The 25,912-nt window shown below is 43.6% G+C and overlaps 1 protein-coding gene across 2 annotated transcripts in view; it reads right to left on the bottom strand.

Annotated features, from left to right (window-relative positions):
- LRIG1 (leucine rich repeats and immunoglobulin like domains 1) overlaps positions 1-25,912 on the bottom strand; it is an 84,937-nt gene that overhangs the window by 17,094 nt on the left and 41,931 nt on the right. For both annotated transcript variants that reach the window (XM_073569747.1, XM_073569748.1), the window contains 5 exons: positions 18,570-18,644; positions 8,582-8,719; positions 7,156-7,299; positions 2,234-2,377; positions 1,334-1,477 (listed from right to left, as the gene is read on the bottom strand). In XM_073569747.1, coding sequence (XP_073425848.1) covers positions 1,334-1,477; positions 2,234-2,377; positions 7,156-7,299; positions 8,582-8,719; positions 18,570-18,644 — 645 coding nt within the window. The remainder of the gene's footprint in view (positions 1-1,333; positions 1,478-2,233; positions 2,378-7,155; positions 7,300-8,581; positions 8,720-18,569; positions 18,645-25,912) is intronic.

The raw sequence follows: 25,912 nt of genomic DNA, 5'->3' as shown, positions 1-25,912 counted from the left end.
GTGCGGCTCCCGAAACTACGAGCTACTGCTGCTCGGGGCATTTCATGATACCAGGTGGCCTGATGTCCAGACCCGTACATTACTGCGGTATTGCTCAGAATATTCATGAAAAAGGGCGAGAATATACGGTTTTATTACCCTGAGTAAATAACAGAATCCTCTGCTCACCATCCTCATCTGTGGCCACTAAGAGCGTGTCTCCCTCTGGAGGACCCGTTGTTTCTGTGTCTGTGTAATACTTCATTTACCCTGTGGGGGAGCTGCAGGAAAACTAAACACTTACTGCCAGGTTCCAAGACACTTCCTGATCTACTAATTGTCCAACGAACACTTGTTTTCTTTTTTGAAAGGGGTTTTTATGTTTTATTTACATTCTAATCATGATTTAATGCAAACTTTTTATCCTACTTGGTGCATTCATTCCTCCTCAGCTTTCAACATCTCAGCTTGCTGTCAATCAGTGTGAATAGCATTGATTATTCGAGTTGAGCAAAAAAGTTCACAAGATCCTGGCCATCCTGTGAAACAGTCTTGCGAACCCCCTCCTACCTGCCAGCATCCCCGATGCTTCATTTGATTTGTAGGTCTGATGTCACATGTGCATCGCCCTGCAAGATAATGATGTCGCGGGCCATAATAATCAGAAGCAGCACTGGAAATCCTGCAGATAGGACTAGTGATGTGACTGCTGGACCAGAGTCCTGTGAAACTCGTCCTAACTGCCAGCATCCCCCGATACTTCATCTGATTAGAAGGTCTGGTGTCACAAGTGCATCGCACTGCAAGATAATGATGTTGCGGGCCCTAGTAATCAGAAGCAGCACTGGGAATCCTGCAGATAGAAGGTTTGCAGGCTTTGGACCAGTGGCCATGGACTAGTGACATGACTGCTGGACCAGAGTTCTGCGGACCTCCTCCTACCTGCATCCCCGATTTTTCATCTGATAAGTAGGCCTGATGTCACACGTGCATCTCACTGCAAGATAATGATGTTGCGGGCCCTAGTAATCAGAAGTAGCACTGGGGATCCTGCATATAGGAGAAGTTTGCAGGGCTTTGCTCCAGCAGCCATGGACTACTGACGTGACTGCTGGTCCAGGGTACCTGCAAATCCTGCTAAGTTCTATTGCTAACCCTTCGTATAGACCCTAAACTTCCAGTAAGCGCTCCTGGACTGCAGGTTGATACAGTTTAGGGTCACCCATACATTGTAACAACCCTATATTACATTTTGCATTACCGCTGCTATTTTTGATCCATCCTACATCAGAGGACAGCAGCTGTGACTTCCATTACTATAAGGAGGGTACTCGGAGGTGTCGGAATCACTTACAGCTCTTGCAGTTTCTGGCAGAAGCTCCAGCCTCCGGAGCGGATTTTGGATATCGAGTTGTTGCTGAGGTACAGTTGCTGCAAGGATCTGAGCCCGTAAAGAGATCCGCTGTTCACTTCTGTCAAGCTGTTATGTTCCAGATGTCTGCAGAGACAGGCGAGCGGGAGGAAGGAGAGAGGATGAAACCGGCGGTTAGAGCACAGCCTTTCCATGCCGTATATACATTCATCATACAAATATTCGCTGCAGATAGAAACAAGATTGTCACTGTTTACCTAACATTTATTCAGCTGTGGAAGTTCAACTGGAAGGATCCAGACCCGTAACCTGCAAAACGCAGCCGCTGCATTCAAAGCGGGACCCCGCCATATCCATTAATCACCCCGGGCAAGAGAAGCATTATAGAAAGTTTATGATATGAGTAGACCGGCCGATGAGGTACCGGCACACACAACGCTTCTAGGGAAAACATGCACCCAGCCGATACAGGACAGCGATTCATACCCCCTTGGATGCCTTAGTCAACTAGACTGTGGCATCTAAGGAATTTGCAAAAAAACAATAACTGAAATGCTGCACGTTTCCTACATGCAATCATTTCACATGCAGAAAAACTCTAACTTACTAATGGGTTAGGAAAAAAAAAATACCAACTTCTAGCTGAGTGCAGCCTCCACTAGAGGGAGCTTCAGAGCCTGGTTTTTTTTTTTTACTATTGAACTCAATGTATAAACAATGTGCAGGCAGCTCCCCCTACTGGTGGGAGAAGGAAGTAAGAATTTTTACATTTATCTTCACTGGAATTTGGAAGCGTCAGACCTTCATTTCACTCTATGCCCAGCAGTAACGGAAACCTTTATCAAAAATACTATTAGGATTCTTTTTTTTTTTAATACTTACAGAATCTGCATCCTTGCAAGTCCCCAAAAGGCCCCATCAGTGAGTTTGCTGATATTGTTACGCTGTAACTTTAACGTTTCCAAGCTGTCCAGTCCCTGGAACGTGAGTCCCTCTATCAGGCGAATCCGATTCCGGTTGAGTTCCCTACAAATAGAGACCGGTCATGTCACAGTGCTGCCTTGCTCGCTGGTCGTCAGCCCGCGCCGCGACACAGAGCCTGGAGCGCACGGCGTAAGGGATAAAGGCCTGGACAATCGGATCGCATGGCTCCCTAATCTCTCTCCCCCATCTACACCTCCATGGGGAAATGAGGACCTGCAAGACTATAGGCCTTTCTACAGAAGAACAAGAAGGATCTGAACACGCCGATTGTTCCCTCCGCCTTGTCAGTCTGAATTGGTAGTAAAGTGATACTCGCGTAGTTAAACAAATCTCCCGATGAACAGCTCGAAAGAAACCAAACATGACTTTCTTATTATTAAATAAGTCCCAGGAGCAAACTATGCCAGAAGTGCATTGCAGTTAATTAAAAGTAGGGATCCTGCCCAGCCTGGAAAAGGTTTCTGTTACTGACAGGTTATTGCGAGGGTAGAAGTAACAACATGACTGCAAACACAATTATACAATGATACACATAATGGGCAGAGCGGCTTACTACACAGATCTGTGACATCAATCAACAGGACAACTTTACTGTCTGTCCTACTGAGCTAAATACTCACTCCCGTCATGCCACAGGGCCATAATACCACCCTAGAGATTAAAACAATGTACAAGAATGTAGCTACCACTACAAAGCTGTAACTACTATAATACTGCCCCTATGCACAAGACTAACTACTATAATACTGCCCGAATATAACTACTATAATACTGCCCCCTATGTACAAGAATATAACTACTATAATACTGCCCCTGTGTAAAAGAATATAACTACTATAATACTGCATCTATGTACAAGAATATAACTACTATAATACTGCTCCTATGTACAAGAATATAACTACAATAATACTGCTCCTATGTACAAGAATATAACTACTATAATACTGCCCCTATGTACAAGAATATAACTACTATAATACTGCCCTCTATGTACAAGAATATAACTACTATAATACTGCCCTCTATGTACAAGAATATAACTACTATAATACTGCCCCTGTGTACAAGAATATAACTACTATAATACTGCCCCTGTGTACAAGAATATAACTACTATAATACTGCCCTCTATGTACAAGAATATAACTACTATAATACTGCCCCTATGTACAAGAATATAACTACTATAATACTGCCCCTATGTACAAGAATATAACTACTATAATACTGCCCCCTATGTACAAGAATATAACTACTATAATACTGCCCCTATGTACAAGACTATAACTACTATAACACTGCCCCTATGTACAAGAATATAAATACTATAATACTGCCCCTGTGTAAAAGAATATAACTACTATAATACTGCCCTCTATGTACAAGAATATAACTACTATAATACTGCCCTTGTGTACAAGAATATAACTACTATAATACTGCCCCTGTGTAAAAGAATATAACTACTATAATACTGCCCCTATGTACAATATAAATACTATAATACTGCCCCCTATGTACAAGAATATAACTACTATAATACTGCTCCTATGTACAAGAATATAACTGCTATAATACTGCTCCTGTGTACAAGAATATAACTACTATAATACTGCCCCCTATGTACAAGAATATAACTACTATAATACTGACTCTATGTACAAGAATATACTATAATACTGCCCCTATGTACAAGAATATAAATACTATAATACTGCCCCCTATGTACAAGAATATAACTACTATAATACTGCCCCTATGTACAAGAATATAACTACTATAATACTGCCCCTATTTACAAAAATATAATTACTATAATACTGCCCCTATGTACAAGAATATAAATACTATAATACTGCCCCCTATGTACAAGAATATAACTACTATAATACTGCCCCTATGTACAAGAATATAACTACTATAATACTGCCCCTATGTACAAGAATATAACTACTATAATACTGCCCCTATGTACAAGAATATAACTACTATAATACTGCCCCCTATGTACAAGAATATAACTACTATAATACTGCCCCCTATGTACAAGAATATAACTACTATAATACTGCTCCTATGTACAAGAATATAACTACAATAATACTACTCCTATGTACAAGAATATAACTACTATAATACTGCCCCCTATGTACAAGAATATACTATAATAATGCCCCTATGTACAAGAATATAAATACTATAATACTGCCCCCTATGTACAAGAATATAACTACTATAATACTGCCCCTATGTACAAGAATATAACTACTATAATACTGCCCCTATGTACAAGAATATAACTACTATAATACTGCCCCCTATGTACAAGAATATAACTACTATAATACTGCCCCTATGTACAAGACTATAACTACTATAATACTGCCCCTATGTACAAGAATATAACTACTATAATACTGCCCTTGTGTACAAAAATATAACTACTATAATACTGCCCCTATGTACAATATAAATACTATAATACTGCCCCCTATGTACAAGAATATAACTACTATAATACTGCTCCTATGTACAAGAATATAACTGCTATAATACTGCTCCTGTGTACAAGAATATAACTGCTATAATACTGCTCCTGTGTACAAGAATATAACTACTATAATACTGCTCCTATGTACAAGAATATAACTGCTATAATACTGCTCCTATGTACAAGAATATAACTGCTATAATACTGCTCCTATGTACAAGAATATAACTGCTATAATACTGCTCCTGTGTACAAGAATATAACTACTATAATACTGCCCCCTATGTACAAGAATATAACTACTATAATACTGACTCTATGTACAAGAATATACTATAATACTGCCCCCTATGTACAAGAATATAACTACTATAATACTGCTCCTATGTACAAGAATATAACTGCTATAATACTGCTCCTATGTACAAGAATATAACTGCTATAATACTGCTCCTGTGTACAAGAATATAACTACTATAATACTGCCCCCTATGTACAAGAATATAACTACTATAATACTGACTCTATGTACAAGAATATACTATAATACTGCCCCTATGTACAAGAATATAAATACTATAATACTGCCCCCTATGTACAAGAATATAACTACTATAATACTGCCCCTATGTACAAGAATATAACTACTATAATACTGCCCCTATTTACAAGAATATAACTACTATAATACTGCCCCTATGTACAAGAATATAACTACTATAATACTGCCCCTATGTACAAGAATATAAATACTATAATACTGCCCCCTATGTACAAGAATATAACTACTATAATACTGCCCCTATGTACAAGAATATAACTACTATAATACTGCCCCTATGTACAAGAATATAACTACTATAATACTGCCCCTATGTACAAGAATATAAATACTATAATACTGCCCCCTATGTACAAGAATATAACTACTATAATACTGCTCCTATGTACAAGAATATAACTACAATAATACTACTCCTATGTACAAGAATATAACTACTATAATACTGTCCCCTATGTACAAGAATATACTATAATAATGCCCCTATGTACAAGAATATAAATACTATAATACTGCCCCCTATGTACAAGAATATAACTACTATAATACTACCCCTATGTACAAGAATATAACTACTATAATACTGTCCCCTATGTACAAGAATATAGCTACTATAATACTACCCCTATGTACAAGAATATAACTACTATAATACTGTCCCCTATGTACAAGAATATAACTACTATAATACTGTCCCCTATGTACAAGAATATAGCTACTATAATACTACCCCTATGTACAAGAATATAACTACTATAATACTACCCCTATGTACAAGAATATAACTACTATAATACTGTCCCCTATGTACAAGAATATAGCTACTATAATACTGCTCCTATGTACAAGAATATAACTACTATAATACTGCCCCCTTTGTACAAGAATATAACTACTATAATACTGACCCTATGTACAAGAATATAACTACTATAATACTGACCCTATGTACAAGAATATAGCTACTATAATACTGCTCCTATGTACAAGAATATAACTACTATAATACTGCCCCATGTACAAGAATATAACTATTATAATACTGCTCCTATGTACAAGAATATAACTACTATAATACTGCTCCTATGTACAAGAATATAACTACTATAATACTGCCCCATGTACAAGAATATAACTATTATAATACTGCTCCTATGTACAAGAATATAACTACTATAATACTGCTCCTATGTACAAGAATATAACTACTATAATACTGCCCCTATGTACAAGAATATAGCTACTGTACTATACGCCATTTGGTGTATTGCAGTGTTACGTGTTTTCTCGTCAATGGCCGTCTACCACCTGTACCGCAGCGTACCCCACAGTCAGACAATGTCATTACAATAATCACTCTAAACTTGGAAACTCTCCGCAAAGTTTTATTACCAAAACAAAAGGAGATTTATATTTTACTATCACCTTGTAGAACATTTCCTGCCTGATCAGCCCTTGTGTGGTCGGACCATGTTAGTTCTGCGCCAGACCCCAACCAAGGCACGTGATAAAATTACCGATGACATTAAAGGCCGTCTGAGGCCGAGAGGCCCCCCGATCGGCTCCGAGTCTCCCAGGCTGTGGCTTTATTAGCTGAAATCGGGCCCATAATCTTTACAAAAATAGCCATTTATCTGAGAATTACATGGTTTATTGGGTGTTGTTTTTGCATTAATGAACACAGGGCATTACAGAGACGATCACAGTGGGCACAGTGATCCCAGCGGCGCGGCATGTGCAGGGCGGGCGCGCGCCCGTACTTACAGTTGGGTTAGTAAGGGGAGCTTAAACGCTTTGACAGGAAGCTGCGAGATTCTGTTTTTGCTCAGACGAAGTGTAAGCAGAGACCGTGACAGGTTGTCAAATGATCCAGACTCCAGGCTGCTCAGCTTGTTGCTCCCCAGGTTGCTGTAGAAAAGGAATTAAAAAAATAAAAAAAAAAAAAAGACATTTGTAGAAAAATGAAATAAAATGTCAACTATTTCAAAAGTGTAGCAAACGGCATATTTCTGAAGAATGGACGCGCACTCTCTCTACAGAGCCAGGCGTGCCGCCCTGAAGGTCAACGAGAAAAATGATCGACAAGTTAGAAGCTCCAGAACAGTATGTCCTAGATCCATGGCTGTAGATGCACCGGGGAAAGTGCTCACAGCAAAGTGGCAGGTTCCCTGGACTCTGACTATGTCACTACGTGGGAAAAGGACACCTGTAAGAACATCCGAGGTCACTGAAAAATCTTGAAATGATCATATTTAACTTCTTCTTCATGAATCAATTACAGCAATCCCCAATTTTTGGCCAAAAGTCAACACGAAGCCCAAGCCTTAGGTCTTATTCAGACGTTAGTTTCATCGTTTTTATTTTTCACTGATCGAAAAAAAAAAAAAATCTCCACCTTCTATCAGTCAGTGGAAAAATGGACAGCACATGGATGGCATCTGATTTTTTCACAGACCCATAGACTTGCATTGCCAATTTTGATCGTAGACTTGGATCAATATCGTACGTGTCTCTGCGATTTTGCACTGATTACTCGGTCAGAGGAAAAATTGTGACATGTAAACATCCCCAAAGACGGTCATAGGTACAAGGACAAGCCGTGAAGAAAAAAGATAGCACTTGTACATGAAAAACTGACTTGTGAATGAATGAGGTCTTAAATTCAATGACCACAGTAACCAAAAGTCAGAGCCTAGTTCAGAAAGTTGAAAGCGATCAAAAGCACACAAGGAAGAATGTGTCACAGCAAAAGAGGGAGCCAGGGCGCGCGATAGACGATCGGCGGGAAGCCAGGGCGCGCGAGAGACGAGGGGCGGGGAGCCAGGGCGCGCGAGAGACGAGGGGCGGGGAGCCAGAGCCAATGAAGTGGAAGCAGGAGCAAACGAGGAAGCAGGAGCAAACGAGGAAGCAGGAGCAAACGAGGAAGCAGGAGCACCAGAACAAGCAAACAACAGCGCTAAGGCTAGCAAGCAAAAGCACCAGAGTAAGAAAGACCTCATCCTAGAGTCCACCAGAGTCAGAAATTGTCAGAGTGAGACAGAGTACGACACATCAAAATAGATAAAGTAAATTAATAGTTTAACTGCTTGGAATGTGGCAAAAACAGCTGACATGTTGCACTTTTCGTGATGTGAACACTTGGTCAGCACCAATATATGTACACAAGTACGGTCGATAGCTAGATACTTACAGGTCTTTTATACGAAGACGAGAGGGGAATGAACCACTTCGGATTTCTGTGATGTCATTGGAGCTCAAGTCCAGGGTCTCCAGTGATGTGTACGGCGTCAGGTCTCTCAGCTCGATATTACGAATCTTATTGTGGTGCCTGCAAAAAATACAAAAGGTCCTAATCTGTATGGACATAAAACCACCAAAGTAAAGTAACATGTATTCCTGGCCACTTGTTGATGAGCCCCTGGCGGTCTGTGGCATTCTGTGCATCCTACTCTATGGGACCTCAGAAGATACAGGGTAACGGCACCTCGAGGCCTGGGGGTCCGTTACATTGGGGTCAACTGCGCCTCTTTGGCTTGTATTCATCCCACAGGAAATGAACACTTTCATATCATCATCTCCATGAATCTGCAGAGTCAGTGATTCCCGAGGGAAGCTGGCCGAATTCTCAGGCCGGCTGCAGATGTTGTGTTTTTTCAGGTGGGAATTTAATCCAAAAACACAAGGACGGGCCAGTGACTGAATCCAGGAGGCCACAAGGAGCCGCGACTTGCTCCCAGGAATGGACAGCTTCCAAGCACATGATGACTTTCATTTAAACTTCGTTTTATCTATATAAATCACTCACATATGTCCCTATGCTAGTTCTTCTTGTCGGGAACACAAATATGCACACTGGGAACAAATATGGTACCACATTTGTCAAACTTGAGTCTACAATTTAGTGAAAACCCACCCAATGAAGTGTGCTTCGCTTTCATACCATCCTTGCGCTTCTATGATTTAGTTTTATGTACGGATCAAACATTACGCAAATTAATTTAAAAAAAAAAAAAGTCATGGCGACTTTACAAGAGTGCGATTATTAAAAACTGCACAATAAGACACGGAGCGGGGATTTATGGAGATGTATTAAGATTATGATCTTTAAGAGCCAAATACTTAGAACGCACCAAACAAAATTAACTGTGGAGTTACAACCTGGAATGGATTTGCTTTACAATCGTAGAAAAACCTTAAAAAAAATAAATTTGAAATGAAAAAATACTCAGCCATCATTAGTAACTGTTAGTGATTAAACTGGATTTTAACAATGCAGTTGGACAGTCTTCAATTCTCGCGAGCAGACATCCAAAGCTCCTATAGTTCCCCCCCCCCCCCCCCCCCCAAGTCTGTAAAAATTCAGGTGGACTCAATGGTACTAGAACTTTCCATTTAATAGCCAATTACTTCTATAGTCTGTCAATAAGCTCCCATCTCATTGAGGACCCCCCCAACAAAGATGAAAACTACTCTACAGATCTGTCTACTAGTTCAATATGGTTTAAAGGGAATCTGTCACCTCAATTTGGCGGGCAATGCAATCTTGCCTCGCGCACGCGCAGCATGCTTTGCCCAACTGCGGCCAAAGCCCAAAAGTGTTACTGCGCATGCGCCGTTGAACTATGTCACGGAACACCGCGAAATACTTCCAGGACATAGTTCAACGGCGCATGCGCAGTAATGCTTTTCGGCTTTGCCCGCACGCGCCGACTATGGAGGACAACTACTCAAATTCCAGAAAATATTGCGGACGGCGGCCAAGGATGAGGTGGAGGAAAGGCGACGAAACACCACCCATCGGACAAGACAGAAGGCATTTAAATAGCCCGCCAAATTGAGGTGACAGATTCCCTTTAAGCCGGGAGGCTTAGATCAAAGTTGGCCAACCTGGCTAAATCTAAAAAGAGTATGGTGGCTCCCGATGGATGATGTCGGAGGAGAGGAGGATCGAGCAGGTAGAATTTCAATAGCCAAGCCTTTTGTTTTCAAGGTAGAGGAGCGGCTGCCAAAGCAATATTGCGCTTGCTCGTCTCCTGTTGAAAAACGCATTAACATTAAGCGCCCACGGGCACGGGGAGTCAGGAGAGAACGACGTTTGCTAAGCGAACGCTCAGCTGACCTTTATCTTCTGTGAATGGTAAGCTTAAAAGGCCTAAAGTGGGACGAAGCCGCCAGTCAGCCAAGAGTCTAATGTGTATGGGGTCACCCAAATCTTCCCCGAGAGATGAAGGCATGTTGCATTTCCATCGATTGATTCCTGTGCTCAATGGGAGATGAGCAGCTGACAGAGGAGTCTGCCAGAGGTTCACTCATCAAGAAGCGCTCGGCCAAGCTTTCCTGTTTGGGGGGTAGACTTGGAAGAGATTGATGTCCGCCGACAGCTATCCAGTGTGCACAGTGCTTTAGAGTGGATCATATCTGCTAAGAACAAAAATAGCTAATTTCAAAGGTTATTCCCAACATTCAATGTACAGGATAAGTAATAGCTTGCTGATCGGTGGGATTCTAATCACTAGGACATCCACCAACACCAAGAGAAGGGCTCTGAAATAGAGCGCCATAGCTTAATTTATTGTCTTTAGGACAGGCAATCCCATAGACAATGAATGGGACATGCGCCCCCACCCATAGGGCATTACAGATGCTCGCTCCCAGTCGATAATGATGTTTCTTTTAGAGTTGAGCTAAAAATTTGTGTTGTCCTGATCCAGTTTCTAATCTGGTTCTCTGTGGCAACTGGACAAGGAGGCCCAGACTTCACTTGCGCACCTCTGACGTTTCTTAGACTCCGCGACGTCATGAACTAAATTAGACTGAAGACCCTAAATATCAGATAAGCATCTCAGACATCTGGAGACCCGAGTTAAATGTCATCGAATGTCAATGGGAATTTGCCAAAAAATAAAATGAAGATTCCCCACCGGCCCGGTCAACGAGAGACAATGCCCGTTCATTTTAAGCAAGAGTCAATATTCTGCCGAGATCTTTGGGAAGACAGAGACAAAGGAAAACTTTGATATGGAGTTTGGAGCCACATGACTGTACTTGACTAGAGGGAAGCCGAAGTGTTTAGTAATATCTATCAGATGCATTCTACAGAGTTTCAAAGTGAATCACAGCTAAATAATTCGAAACAGCTTGTGAATCCTGAATACCAAATAGGGCAATAAGAACGTTGGAAATACCACCATTATTACTGTGATTAGGTGCCAGATGCATAATTGCTACCAAATGTGCCGCATGTAAGCAATTCGCCCAAAAGTACTAACCTTGATTAAACTAGTTTGTCCCTAATGTGTAGCATGAGGTGGACGCCTTTGTTAACAATAATTGCGTTTGCTGCTCTTTTTTAGTGTTACTCAGGATTACATATTTTAGGCATTAAGCGGGAATTACGTTGAGGCCGTTTCGGGATTATTGTGGTTAGGTCTGGGTTTACGAGTTGGGTTAAAAGCTTAAAATTATATTGATCTGTAATTTTAATGTCTAATAGAAGCAAGAGATGAAGAGATAGAGGATAGGGGGAAGAGATAGAGAAAATAGAAGGCTGTAACATTTTAACAGTTGTTCGCCGGTGGAAGAGCATGCAAACCTCGTGTCGTAATACGGCACAGGACAAAACGAAGAAACGTTGGCACTCCATTTTCATAGGATTATTACTTTACTAGGAGTCGGTGTACAAAAATGGCAATTCATTAAACCATCTGACGCGTTTCGGAATGTTTTGATGATTTTGTCATTTTTTTGCAGATGTAAAGTAATGATCCTAAGATGACTTTTCTTTGTTTTTTGGATATATTCCCTTTCCTGCTAAAGCTACCGTGCACTCAGGATATTACTGAGGCAGGTGTGGTGAGCCATCGTTTTTTGGTTTTGAAAACTAAACACGGGAAACATCATCTGATGGGGAGGATAAGAGGTTTTCGAATATATGTGGGAGATCCAGAATGTGAATCTCAGGAGGACCTGCACTTTGCTTCCATTTGTGGTCATGATGTCACTTCCTAAGGCCTTAGTGTGTGAGCTCCGACGTTCCATTTTCTTGAATGACCAGTTAGAGGACTTTAAGCTTACCAACAGTTTCGGAAAACTTTTCCCAACCGAATGCTGAAAACCAAGGAGCCGAAGAGGTCAGCTGAGCATTGTGCCTCCATGGATGTGTCCAACTCTTCAAAAAGGCACAATGCCCCTTTGAGTTTTGGTGAGCGTCCCACACCAACTTCTGACATGTCAGTAAAATATATCAAAAAATTTCTGAAACTGGAGGTATGTTTCAAGAATGAGGAACGGTGAGTGGGTTTTGTTAGTTTAGGACATCCATCAATGAGCCAGAGCTGAAATTTGCCTGGATTTGCTCGGCAGTGTTTCAGATCTCATTATGTCCGCAGACACGGGAGGGCCTATGGACACATCATTAAAGCCCATGGCCCACTATTTGGAAGGAAGATGGTCATGATCAGTCTACAACATACTATTCTCTGAGGGGAACCGTTCCATGTATTATCCATCTGTATTGAATTTATTTATGCGGTCCTACAGTCTTCGAAAGCCTTGGGATGTGGGGTGCAGAATAAAGTGGATCCCATGGGAAGAGTTTATTAAGTGTGTATTTTATATGTTTTATATAGTTGATGCGTTCATAATGAATAAGAAATGATGCAACCAATAAAACCAATCATCCGTAGAAGTAAAAAAAAAGTACAATGCCCGATCTGCAGGCTGAGATTCCTGCCGTCTGCAAAGCAGAAAATCCATTGCTGCCGTCTACTCGGTCTATTTAATTGCAGGTTAATGCGGATTGATCTGGACATTAATTAGCCTGTAAAACAGATTGATTTTTTTTAATAGAGTTTTATACTCTCTGTAGTGACAATACAGACCTATTGATTTAGTTTCAACAGTAAATACTCTGCAGAAAGCCGCTTAGCCCTTTGTGAACCATCTAATCCTATTTTCCACTGCCTTCACCCCCTTCCCCTCCTTTCCTAAAGTTTGGTTTTTCATTCGATATGTAATTAGTAACCTTTTATACTGGTGGCCATCGGGTTCAAGCTCCTTATTAATTACTGTGCTGGAAAATTCAATGGTTGCAAATGAAAGAAGTGAATACTGAAGAGTAGATGCTACTGATCGATGGAAATTCTCATCAGTAGCTCTTCTTCAGGAGTCAAAAAGGAATACAAAATGTTCCAATTGTAAATGTAATATTCTAAGTGGGATTAAATGTAGTTTAACAATGTATACTATATTGGGCAGATCCCACATATCAGTGTAACCACCCGTCTGACTGAATAAGCCACCAATTTGGCAATCCCAAGCCTGGAAGTCTTTTCACTTGAAGCTGAAGGACAGAAGCTCATCTGGGTCTATAGCCAATCTTTCCACAAAACGTACAAACACGTTCAGTGGTTATGGGTACAAGGACCATACGGTTCTCTCTTTCTTTAGTACACCCCGATCTGAAACCTCTATAATGTCTGATGCTGAAAAGAAAAGCTATGGAAGAATAGCTATGGCGACTCCCAACATTGCTGAAGAACACACCACCACCACCTCGAAAATGTGACCAATAGTTTTGGAATTCTTTAAAAGAGGTATTCACAAAAGTGAAGCCAATAGGAGATAACTTGTGATTTTGGGAAGCCCCTTTGGGACAGGGTCCTGTAGTACAGGGTTCCCCAACTCCAGTCCTCAAGGCCCACCAACAGGTCATCTTTTCAGAATTTCCCTTGTATTGTACAGGTGATGCAATTATCACCTGAGCAATACTAAGGAAATCCTGAAAACATGATCTGTTGGTGGGCCTTGAGGACTGGAGTTGGGGAACCCTGCTGTAGTGCCTCATTCTCAGGATCACTGGGGAGTCAAGTGGTGGGACCATCAGCAAATCAGTAAGTTAGGCCCTATCCTATCCCAATTTCGTGGATACCTAACGCTGCAGTTTTGTTGCCATACAGTCTTAAAAGCCACCATACATGAAATTACAGTGGGATAAACGGGGGTTCGGCAGACCCTTCTGCGGGCAGCCGTCTGAGCTCAACAGCTTGCGCCGTCTTCCTCTACGGTACCCGCTACGTTTTTTATTTTAGGTATATAAGACCATTTGGGCTACACTTTCCTTAAAGTGAAAGACCCAATTAAGTGTTTCACTCAACATTTTAGAAGGTTCCCCAAAATTAGAAGGAAAAAAATCCTTAAAGTTTCAATCATTTTTTTTTTAATTTTTTTTTTTTTTTTTTTTTTTTTTTTTTTTTTTTAAGAATTCCAAAAAATTAAATATACGGTAACAGAACTGCTTCAAAACTGTTGGGCGGTTTTATTTATTCCCCACCCCCAACTCTTTGTCATTTTCCTAACAGTGACCCTTTGAAAAAGGAGTTTTTCTGCTTTTGAAAAGCTTCTACTTTCTGGACCGAGGATTCATTGAAAGCAAAAAAAAAAAAAAAAAAAAAAAAGACAAGAAAACAGTGGGAGCCCGCACTTGTTTAAGTAAGAGAAAGGATCCTTTGGTACAAGTGCTGGTGACTGGAACACTCGGGGACTTTCTAAAAACCTCCTTGAAGTTATATTGCATTGAAATGTGTGGTTTCTTTTATTCTCTGAATAATAAAAAAAAAAAAAAAAAAAAAAAAAAAAAAAAAAAAGGAAATTCAAGGCATCTTAAGACTATTTTTCTCCAGATCCCGATAGTCAGTGTTAACTTCCTCGCTGCCGAGCCCCTCGGTGTTTGTGAAATAGCGTTGGGGACGGCTAATTGACCATTTTCTATTAAACACAAAACATAATAGAGGAACATCTGGAGATTAAAAGAAGCTTTTAGAAAAGCTCTGACTTCGTTTTCTCGGCCAAACTCGTGACAACTCTTTTCAGCGAACACAAAGCGTTTTAGAACTTGGTATTGAAGAAATGAGAAGAAAACAAAAAATCCTAAAAAAATAAAAAGTTAACTGGGCAGATTTATCAACGCTCTCCAGACAGCGCAAACTTTCACTAGACCGTGCTAAAAGGTGCCAGATTTGTCATATTGGTTCATGCCACGTCATCAATCTGCCGTCTGTTGAAGAGGTCCTGTATGAAGGATTTTGGATTGTAAAGTAGAGACTTGTTTCTAATTGCACTTTAATAAAGTTTTTTTGTTTGTTTTTTAAGGGGGTATTTGAAGAAATCCCTGTTGCCGTTCTTCAGTAGTCACCCCTTGAAGTTATATTTTCATGAGGAGCAAGTGCAGCAGTTCTAGAGGCTGGACTTGGTCTTCTCTTGCCAGTCTGGATATTTGCCCGCCCTTCCACCTGCCTTCGGTCTTTGATTGACAGGTCACCGCTTTTTCAGCGACCTGCCTCCTCTAATTAAAATCCCGCGAAGGGAGCTGAGAACTCGATCTGCGCATGCGCCACCAGTGGTGGTGATCTGCGTAAGCTTTTGACCCTAAAGGAGCCAGGTCGCTGGAAAAGGAGTAAAAAAATGGAGGCTGGTGAATAACCAGACTGGCAGGACAAGTCCAAGGATAGCCTCCAGCCCCGCTGCACTTGCTCCTCATTACCATAGAACTTCAATGGGCGATTACTTGAAAAACAAGAACCCGGATTTATTTAAAAAATAATGTTTTGTTTTTTGTTAAAAGGTTTATCCAGGACTAATTTTTTTATTTTTACTGTGTACAGCATGACATCAGCAGTAACGACCCGTCGACGGAGCAGAGCAAAAAAGAAGCTGTTGCTCTGTCGATGTGACGTCAGCGGAAACTGCCGAATCGTTACCAGGAACGGTCTGTGCCGGTAGAGATCGGCATCTAGCACAGCAGGCAGTTCAGTAGGTAGCAGCTACCTGCCTATTAGTTCTTATACCCATAGTAAAAAAATAAAAAATAGTCCAGGATAAACCCTTTAACCTGCATAAAAGGCGCCATTAGAGCCATATCTTTACAATCCAAAATTCTGCCGACAGGTCCTCCTGTCTAGTCCAAACGCACCAATACACAGACTACATGAAGTCAAATACGCCGATATCAGCGGGATCAGCCGGCAGACTAACGTTTATAGGGGCCTCCTGACTTGTCCCCACCAGATATCAAGTCAGTGAGAGAAAGATCCGGTTTGATGGGATTTCCAACAGCAAATTTCCCCCCCCATGAGAAAACCACTACCGGAGGAATCTCTTATAGAGAACACAGGAGCGCTAGAAAGAGGTGGTCGTTCCTTTTTATAGGAGAGTCAGAGGAGTGAGCTGTCGGCTTAATCACTACCCAATGAGTGTAGGGGCCTTATCTTTGCACCACCTATTAGCTGGCTTACATTTTGCCAAAATTTTTGTGCCGTGCATTTTTGGTGCACAGTCTTATACGTCAGACCACAGCCCTCTTCAGCCCACTTGTCGGACACTGTTCAGAAACTGTCTAAAACACAAATATGGCGCCAGTAGTGACATTATGGCGCATTTAGCTTCAGCTACATACACATTTACGAAAGAAAGTGTTCCTCCAATTTTAAGAATGTTCACAACTATAGGAAAGTGGAAATTTGCCAACTCCTGAAATCGATCCTACAAGACCTTTAACCATTTATTTCTATGGTAGAACAGATCGATCTGTGAGATCTCAGACTTTGAACGGCAGATAAATATTAAAAACTTTCAAAAAGATTTTCTATAAAACTTATTTTTTCTTCCTTCAAAAAATATTTTAGCATCAGAATTTATTCATTTCAAATAATCATCATCGCTCGTTAGTAAATCCGAAACAATACAAAACATTTAAGTAACAAAAAAATTCTAAGTCTTGAGTTTACCCAAGGGACGACAAGATATTGGCGGGGACTCCGTGCCGAATGTGGCCATTTTCCAGCGTCAATCTCAGATCTACAAGCTATATTATTAGTTTTGTTTTTTTTTTTCCGATGGAGCAACATGCCAAGTCACTTCAACCGTGTTTGCCGAGTCGGCTTTTTTTCCCCCACTTGAAAGTAAACACAGGTGAGCAAATTGAAACGGAAGGGGGAAAAAAAAAAAAAAAAAAAAAAAAGAAAGGTGACCGTATCAACCTCAGACAAAACGCCGATCAATAGCTCTGTCGGATTAAAAGAGTAACTTCTGTAACTAACGTAGAGCAAACAACAGAAGACTTTATAGTAAAAGCATTTCCCGGCAAAGATAAAGCACAAATCCAAATATTTAATGACGCGAACAGACCTTCACAAAACACATTTCACCGGATCTGGGGTTCCAATATCAGAGCAGTTATAGGGAGGGAGGTACCAAAATGAGCCGAAACATCCGCCCATAACAAGCATCGATTGGTCAGCGATTGATTAAAGGGAATCTTTTTTCCCCATGTAATCTGACAGCACCATGATGCAGTGCCAGAGACCCCGATTTCAGCAATGTGTCACTTAGTTTACTGGGTGCAGCAGTTGTGCTAGAATCAGTTTCCTTGGCGGCAGATCTGTGTATAACCACACCCACATCCCTGATTGGCAGCACAGGACACAGCAGCCAATCATTGGTGGGGGGCGTGTTTGGACCAGGAGGCACGAGACAACTAGTCCTGTAGTGATAATCTCCTGCTGATAAAACACTGATTTTACTAAAACAGCCGCCCAGTAAGAGGTACATCGCTGGAATCAGGATCTGTGTCCCTAGGTCATGCTGCTCTCAGAATAGTTACTGACAGATTACCTTTAAGACCCTCACACACAAGCTGATACAAACAAGGATAAAGACTAAAACGATCAATGATTCGATTGTGCAAAAGCAATCCAATGATCAAGTGTCTTTCTCAATCGTCAGATAACCGGCAGCAATTCTTCACAAGAAAATACGATCTTTCAGGCAATTATTGCCTGTCATTAACGGGTTTTTTTTTTTGTTTTTCTTTGAAATATCAATCAAAATTAGACCTCCTAACCTAAATTTTTGTTGTTGGTTAGGACAACTTCGCTAAAAAAAAACAAAAAAAAAAACAAAAAAAAAAAATGGAAGCGCAGTGTTTTTACAGCCCAATCGGAAAGCCCCCCCCCCCCCCCCCAAAAAAAAAAAAATCAAAATATCTCTCTGAATACTAATTCAATTTTGTCCGTGTGCAGACAATCTTCACATTACAAGATGGCGGCCAAACACAATAGATAAATGCGGTCGAGCGTCACATACGCAAAATAATGTTACGTGGGGTCATGAGGTTGACTTACAGTGAAAGGCTGACGAGTTGTGAGGAGGCAGATCCAAGGGCGGGGATGGCGCTTAATTCATTATAGCCCAATTGCCTAAACGAAAAATACAAACACAAAAACTATGAATATAGACATTAGGCTAGAAATAACAAACATTACAAAATTGTATATTTTGCACATTTTTGAATTACAAAGAAAGGTAGCAGTTCTCAGTTTTACTTCTCAAAATGACATCAGTAAAATAAACTATTTTAAAGGCCACTTAATCAGTAGAATCGACCCTCCTAAGCTGTCTATATGGGCATGTTGGTTATAGGAAACTAAACAATATGATATTGTCATACCTGCGATCCGATGTCTTATTCCAGAGAAATCTACATTTAATGTGTAAATGAGCCGTTAAGATGTATGGACCGAACATAGATCTCCCCGAGAATCTGCCTCCAGAGCTTATTTTAAATGAAAGGGGGAGTAACCAGTGTAAGACATGTAGATCAGGAGAGCCGACTGTCAGCCATTACATGTCTCACACTGGTTACTCATTGGCTTTAGTGGTGATGTTGCAACACCGCTGAGATAATCACTGCAGTGGTTATGAATTTTATTGCATGACACAAGTATTTGATCACCTGCCACAACCACCAAGAATTCTAGCTCTCGCATACCTGTTAGTTTTTCCTTTAAGAATGCCTCCTACTCTGCAGTTATTACCTGTATTAATTGCACCTGTTTGAACTTGTTAATTGTGTAAAAAACACCTGTCCACACAATCAATCATACTCCAACCTCTCCAACACCAAAGAGCTGTCTAAGGGCACCAGGTACAAAATTGTTGACCTGCACAAGGCTGGGGTGGGCTATAGGACAATAGGCAAGCAGGTTGGTGATAAGGCAACAACTGTTAGCACAATTATGGAAGAAACACAAGATGACCGACAAGCTTCCTCTGTCTGGGGCTCCATGCAAGATCTCGCCTCGTGGGGCAAGGATGATACTGAGAAAGGTCAGGAATCAGATCGGAACCAAACGAGAGGACCTGGTCAATGGCCTGAAGAGAGCTGGGACCACAGTCTCAAACATTACCATTAGTAACACACTACGCTATCATGGATTAAAATCCTGAGTCCTGTACACAAGGTCCCCTCTGCTCACGCCAGCACCTGTCCAGCACATTTGAAGTTCACCAATGACCATCAGGATGATCCAGAGGAGGCATGGGAGAAGGTTATGTGGTCAGATGAGGCCAAAATAGAACTTTTTTTGCCATCAACGCCACTCTCCGTATTTGGGGGAAAAAGGAGAACACCACCATCCCAACCGTGAAGCATGGTGGGGGAAGCACCATACTTTGTGGGTGTTTTTCTGCAACGGCGATGGGACAACTGCACCATGTTGAAGGGAGTCATGTATCGCGAGATTTTGGCTAACGACCTCCTTCCCTCAGTAAGAGAATTAATAAGTTGTGGCTGGGTCTTCCAGAATGACAATGACCTACAATAATTACAGGGCTCCCTATTCTTTGTAGGTGGGAACACTTCCAAAATCGCCAGTGTATCAAATACTCTTTTTCGCCACTGCGCGCATGTATGTATATATATATATATATATATATATATATATATATATATATATATATAATTTTTTTTTTTGGCACAGTCACACGTCTGGACCCCGAGAGTTCCCTAAGCTATGTTGTGAGGCTAAATTTTAACCCCGCGCGTTCCAATTCACCAAACAATTTTGCCCCTGTCTACATAATGGGGAAAAAGTGTGTGCGTGTCAAGCCCCGCCCCTTATGATGTCATAATGCCCCTATCTACATAATGGGGAAACTGTAGCGTATCAAGCCACGCCCCTCATTATGATGTCACAATGGTTTCCATGGCGACGCTGATGTCATCATAGGTTGCAAGCCCCGCCGCTCATTATGATGTCATAATGGTTGACTATGGGATGGAGGATGTGTGATGGTGATGGGTATAAGGGCACTGGACTATGGGATGGAGGATATGTATGACGGGTATATGGGCACGGGACTATGGGATGGAGGATATGTATGACGGGTATATGGGCACGGGACTGAGATGAAGGATGTGTGATGGGTACAGGGCCGCCATCAGGGCATGACAGCCCTTACAAGTGTATGGGGCCCCGGTGATTGGGGGGCCCGCCCGGCGCCAGAGCACACTGGCAGCCCCAGCTGTGCGCACAGGACCTGTGATGAGGTCACAGAAGGGGAGGAGTCAGGGGTCACATGATCGGGGCCTGGACGTATACAGGACACTGCTGTGCTGCTGGCTGTCCTGTACTGCTGGATCAGGTAAAGTTTCTGTGCGGGAACGCCGGTGATTAGGGGGGCCCGGCGCCCGAGCACACTGGCAGCCCGGTCCGCGCTCGGCCCCTGGCCCCCCTACATTTTGTTCAGGCTTCTCTAGCTCCGTCTGCTGTGTGCGCATAGGACCTGTGATGAGGTCACAGGAGGGGAGGAGTCAGGGGTCACATGATCAGGGGTCTCATGTATGCAGGACTCTGCTGTGCTGGTTGTCATGGTGCTGGATGAGGTAAAGTTTCTATGTGGGGTCAGGAGGGGTTTACAGGGTGGATGTAGTAGAGCCGTGTGTGTACTTTGTGTACGGAGCAGAGCCGCGCGTGTACGAGGTGTACGGAGAGGAGCCGTGCGTGTACGAGGTGTACGGAGAGGAGCCGTGCGTGTACGAGGTGTACGGAGAGGAGCCGTGCGTGTACGAGGTGTACGGAGAGGAGCCGTGCGTGTACGAGGTGTACGGAGAGGAGCCGTGCGTGTACGAGGTGTACGGAGAGGAGCCGTGCGTGTACGAAGAGGAGCCGTGCGTGTACGAGGTGTACGGAGAGGAGCCGTGCGTGTACGAGGTGTACGGAGAGGAGCCGTGCGTGTACGAGGTGTACGGAGAGGAGCCGTGCGTGTACGAGGTGTACGGAGAGGAGCCGTGCGTGTACGAGGTGTACGGAGAGGAGCCGTGCGTGTACGAGGTGTACGGAGAGGAGCCGTGCGTGTACGAGGTGTACGGAGAGGAGCCGTGCGTGTACGAGGTGTACGGAGAGGAGCCGTGCGTGTACGAGGTGTACGGAGAGGAGCCGTGCGTGTACGAGGTGTACGGAGAGGAGCCGTGCGTGTACGAGGTGTACGGAGAGGAGCCGTGCGTGTACGAGGTGTACGGAGAGGAGCCGTGCGTGTACGAGGTGTACGGAGAGGAGCCGTGCGTGTACGAGGTGTACGGAGAGGAGCCGTGCGTGTACGAGGTGTACGGAGAGGAGCCGTGCGTGTACGAGGTGTACGGAGAGGAGCCGTGCGTGTACGAGGTGTACGGAGAGGAGCCGTGCGTGTACGAGGTGTACGGAGAGGAGCCGTGCGTGTACGAGGTGTACGGAGAGGAGCCGTGCGTGTACGAGGTGTACGGAGGGGAGCCGTGCGTGTACGAGGTGTACGGAGGGGAGCCGTGCGTGTACGAGGTGTACGGAGGGGAGCCGTGCGTGTACGAGGTGTACGGAGAGAAGCCGCGCGTGTACGAGGTGTACGGAGAGGAGCCGCGCGTGTACGAGGTGTACGGAGGGGAGCCGCGTGTACGAGGTGTACGGAGAGGAGCCGTGCGTGTACGAGGAGTGCGGAGAGGAGCCGTGCGTGTACGAGGAGTGCGGAGAGGAGCCGTGCGTGTACGAGGAGTGCGGAGAGGAGCCGTGCGTGTACGAGGAGTGCGGAGAGGAGCCGTGCGTGTACGAGGAGTGCGGAGAGGAGCCGTGCGTGTACGAGGAGTGCGGAGAGGAGCCGTGCGTGTACGAGGAGTGCGGAGAGGAGCCGTGCGTGTACGAGGAGTGCGGAGAGGAGCCGTGCGTGTACGAGGAGTGCGGAGAGGAGCCGTGCGTGTACGAGGTGTACGGAGCGGAGCCGTGTGTACGAGGTGTACGGAGCGGAGCCATGCGTGTACGAGGTGTACGGAGAGGAGCCTTGTGTGTACGAGGTGTACGGAGAGGAGCCGCGTGTACGAGGTGTACGGAGAGGAGCCGCGTGTACGAGGTGTACGGAGCGGAGCCGTGTGTACGAGGTGTACGGAGCGGAGCCTTGTGTGTACGAGGTGTACGGCGCGGAGCCTTGTGTGTACGAGGTGTACAGAGCCGCTCGTGTATTTTGGCTTTGAGGGGCCCCATTAAAAAGTTATTAAGTAACGTGGGTGGTGGGCGCTTATGGCCGTGTAAAGGGGATAAGGGAAACCACGCTTCAGATAGGACTTCTGCAGCAGCTGCGATATGACTGCGGCTCTCATGCTGGGAGTGCACGGCTCTGTGAGGCAGCGGCTCCATCCAGCTCAATAAACCTGTTTCCCTCTGAGGGGCTGCAGTGCCATTGTGAGACGGGGAGCCTTAGGGTAAATCCCCGTGTTGTACCCCACAGGGGCATACTCCCACCCACCTGCCCTATATTCTGTGCTGCAGAGCCTGTTCTTGCCCACTTACCCCACTGTTACAGATTGCCCTATGTGCATGAGATGTCATCTTCTAGGGGGTCTTTCACTTGTCCCCAGATGACTCCCAATGCAGTAAACAAAGCCCCCAGTCCTCTCCCTCCCCTGCTCTAGCTGCAGGGCTCAGACATAGGGGAGGGGGTAATATTATCTAGTCTTTTCTTTCCTCAAGGATTTTTTGGGGTCACCTGCTCTATTCTCAATGTGCAAGGCAGTGGAGAAGTCTGCTTTGGTTTGACCTCATGCGAACTTGTTCCTCCCCCCCATAAAAGCTTCACACTTCTCATATGTTGGTGTTTTTGCAGTGTAAAATTGACTGGGGGCTTTATAGCTCCACTGGTTCTCAGTCCGTTCTGTCTGTGCCATTTTTAGGGTCAGGGCTCTTTTGTGGGGTTTTGACAGAACAGATTTGTGATGGTAATGTAACATAAAGCGCAGTCCTGGAACCATTAGATACTTATACTGTAGATACGCATTGATATTTCTCCAGGAAATGTGTGAGTAAATACAAACGAGTGGTAGATTCCCACTCAAATGCGCATTTTAAAATCCACAGTGTGTCACTTGTATGTGACAAGATCCACACGTGTGACATGATTTTGTTGAGGAAAGTCCACATTGAATGTGCTGCTTGTGCGCATACTCTTAGAGCTGACCCTCACTACAGGTCGAGTGCTGAACATTGGGGATTTTCTAGTTTCTGATTAGAGCACAAAGAAATCCCCTATGTCAATGTCATGCAGGTAAATTCATATGATTGGCAGTTCACTATCAGATCTGTAGCAGTGGGGGGCACATATTAGTCAGGGACATGGCAGCCCCTCCATTCTCAGCTTGTCATCTTTGACCGCTGGGACCTCGGATACAAGTGTCAGCGCTGATCATTGGCGATTTGCTAGCACAGTCCGTGTCTACAGAAGCATGTCTGGTCTGAAGTGCTGATGTCTGCGATCTCTCATGTTTTGGGGTGCACATACACCTTACATAGATGGCAGCCAAAAGCCCTTTTCTGGGGTCCTAAAGCGATGTTTGAATGGAGCATGAGGGATTTTGTGTGACCATCGCCCATAGGCTGTGCCAGCGCGCCACATGGTGGGACCGGGCTGAGAGCAGAAAATGGTGACCGTGGACGGCAGCGGGACTGCGAGGCGCAGATGGCAGGCACTGGGAGACCAGCCACGAGGCGGTGTCAGTGAGCGAGCAGGGTGATTAGACTGTCTGTCTGTCTCTGACTCTCTCCGACGTCTCTGTGGCTCTGTCTCCGGTGGCATGGCGGCGGTGCCCAAAGAGCCATGACGGGGGGAACAGAATCTGGGGGTCTCATGGGGTACAATTACATTGACTTAATATGTGACCAACCTAATATAAGGTGTGAAAAATGAGGATGATTGACCTCATGGAGATCAACATCCAACACTGCAGAGACACCATCACATGTTTCTCAACGCAGTGATTCTAGAGCACTGCCCCCATCCCTTATGGGAAATATGCAAAACATGCAAAACAGAAGCCGCGGAGACACCATCACATGTTTCTCAACGCAAGCAATGACTAGCCAGGTCTTTCACCGGGAAGGAACAACCACGGGAAGGGCAGTCTCCAATGAAGGAAACCACCTATGCCAAAACATGGTATCCATCCACAGACAGCTGTTTCGGGGTATTTGCCCCTCATTAGTGTGGAGTAGGAAACCTAATATAAGGGACTGCTTGCTGGAGTAGGTTAGAGTTAGACGGGCACTGACGGTATCATCTGGTCATTGTCTGAAGATGGATGCACAATAATGGTTAAAAAAGTTACCAAATGTTTAATAGGTTAGAGTAGAGTAGGGCCCTGTCAATAGAGTCTACCTTGTCATGGTGGCAGGCTTAAAAAATCTTTTGGGCAAAACTAAAGCTGATGGCTATGTATGTGATATGCTGTTAATGTGAGATTGGTGAGGGCGTGATGTAGAAGTGAAGTTTTTCCAAGAAAGGGCGGAGGGATTTTGGAAGGTTCACGGTGGTGGAGGAGGAGCTAGGGTGGAGGCGGAACTGGGGGTGGAGCCTGGGCGGAGTCTCAAGGGGGGCCCCATAAATTTTGCCAGTATGGGGCCCCAAAATTCCTAGTGGCAGCCCTGGATGGGTATATAGGCACTCGACTATGGGATGGCGAATATGTATGACGGGTATATGGGCATGGGACTATGGGATGGAGGATGTGTGATGGGTATATGGGCAATCGACTATGGGATGGAGGATATGTGATGGGTATATGGGCACAGGCCTATGGGATGGAGGATATGTATGATGGGTATATGGGCACGGGACTATGGGATGGAGGATATGTGATGGGTATATGGGAACAGGCCTATGGGATGGAGGATATGTATGATGGGTATATGGGCATGTGAATATGGGATGGAGGATGTGTGATGGGTATATGGGCAGGGGACTATGGGATGGAGGATAATTATAATTTGTTATAACTAACCACAGTTAGTTACTATGCCCGGGCAGCACCGGGCTCTTCAGCTAGTTTAATCATAAATTTATTCTAATTTAATCTTTGGCTAAATGGTTATATGCGCCTTTTGCACCTGTGAACACAAGGAAAATTGTACCTCGTCATTACACTGTATTTTTAACTGCGGAGGTCAGGTGCTGACCTTCGACCTTAGGATCAGCTTTCCTCTTAAATCTCTTCCACATCTACAAATTGCTATGTAAATAAAGGCCGGAGTGCAATCTGCTGGTCATTAGGACAAACTAACCGAAAATGTGCACAACATTTTAATGCTCACTTTTTTAACAAGCTGCACATGTTGGTAAACAATTAAAAAAAAAAAAAAAAAAGAAGATCTACATGGATAAAAGCACTAAAAGA

This window comes from Dendrobates tinctorius, unplaced genomic scaffold (genome assembly GCF_039654945.1).
Source record: "Dendrobates tinctorius isolate UK_male_01 unplaced genomic scaffold, ASM3965494v1 ptg000027l, whole genome shotgun sequence".
In the NCBI taxonomy this organism is placed as follows: domain Eukaryota; kingdom Metazoa; phylum Chordata; class Amphibia; order Anura; family Dendrobatidae; genus Dendrobates; species Dendrobates tinctorius.
The sequence above is the reverse complement of the archived record's forward strand: the minus strand, read 5'-3'. Positions and strand labels throughout refer to the sequence as shown.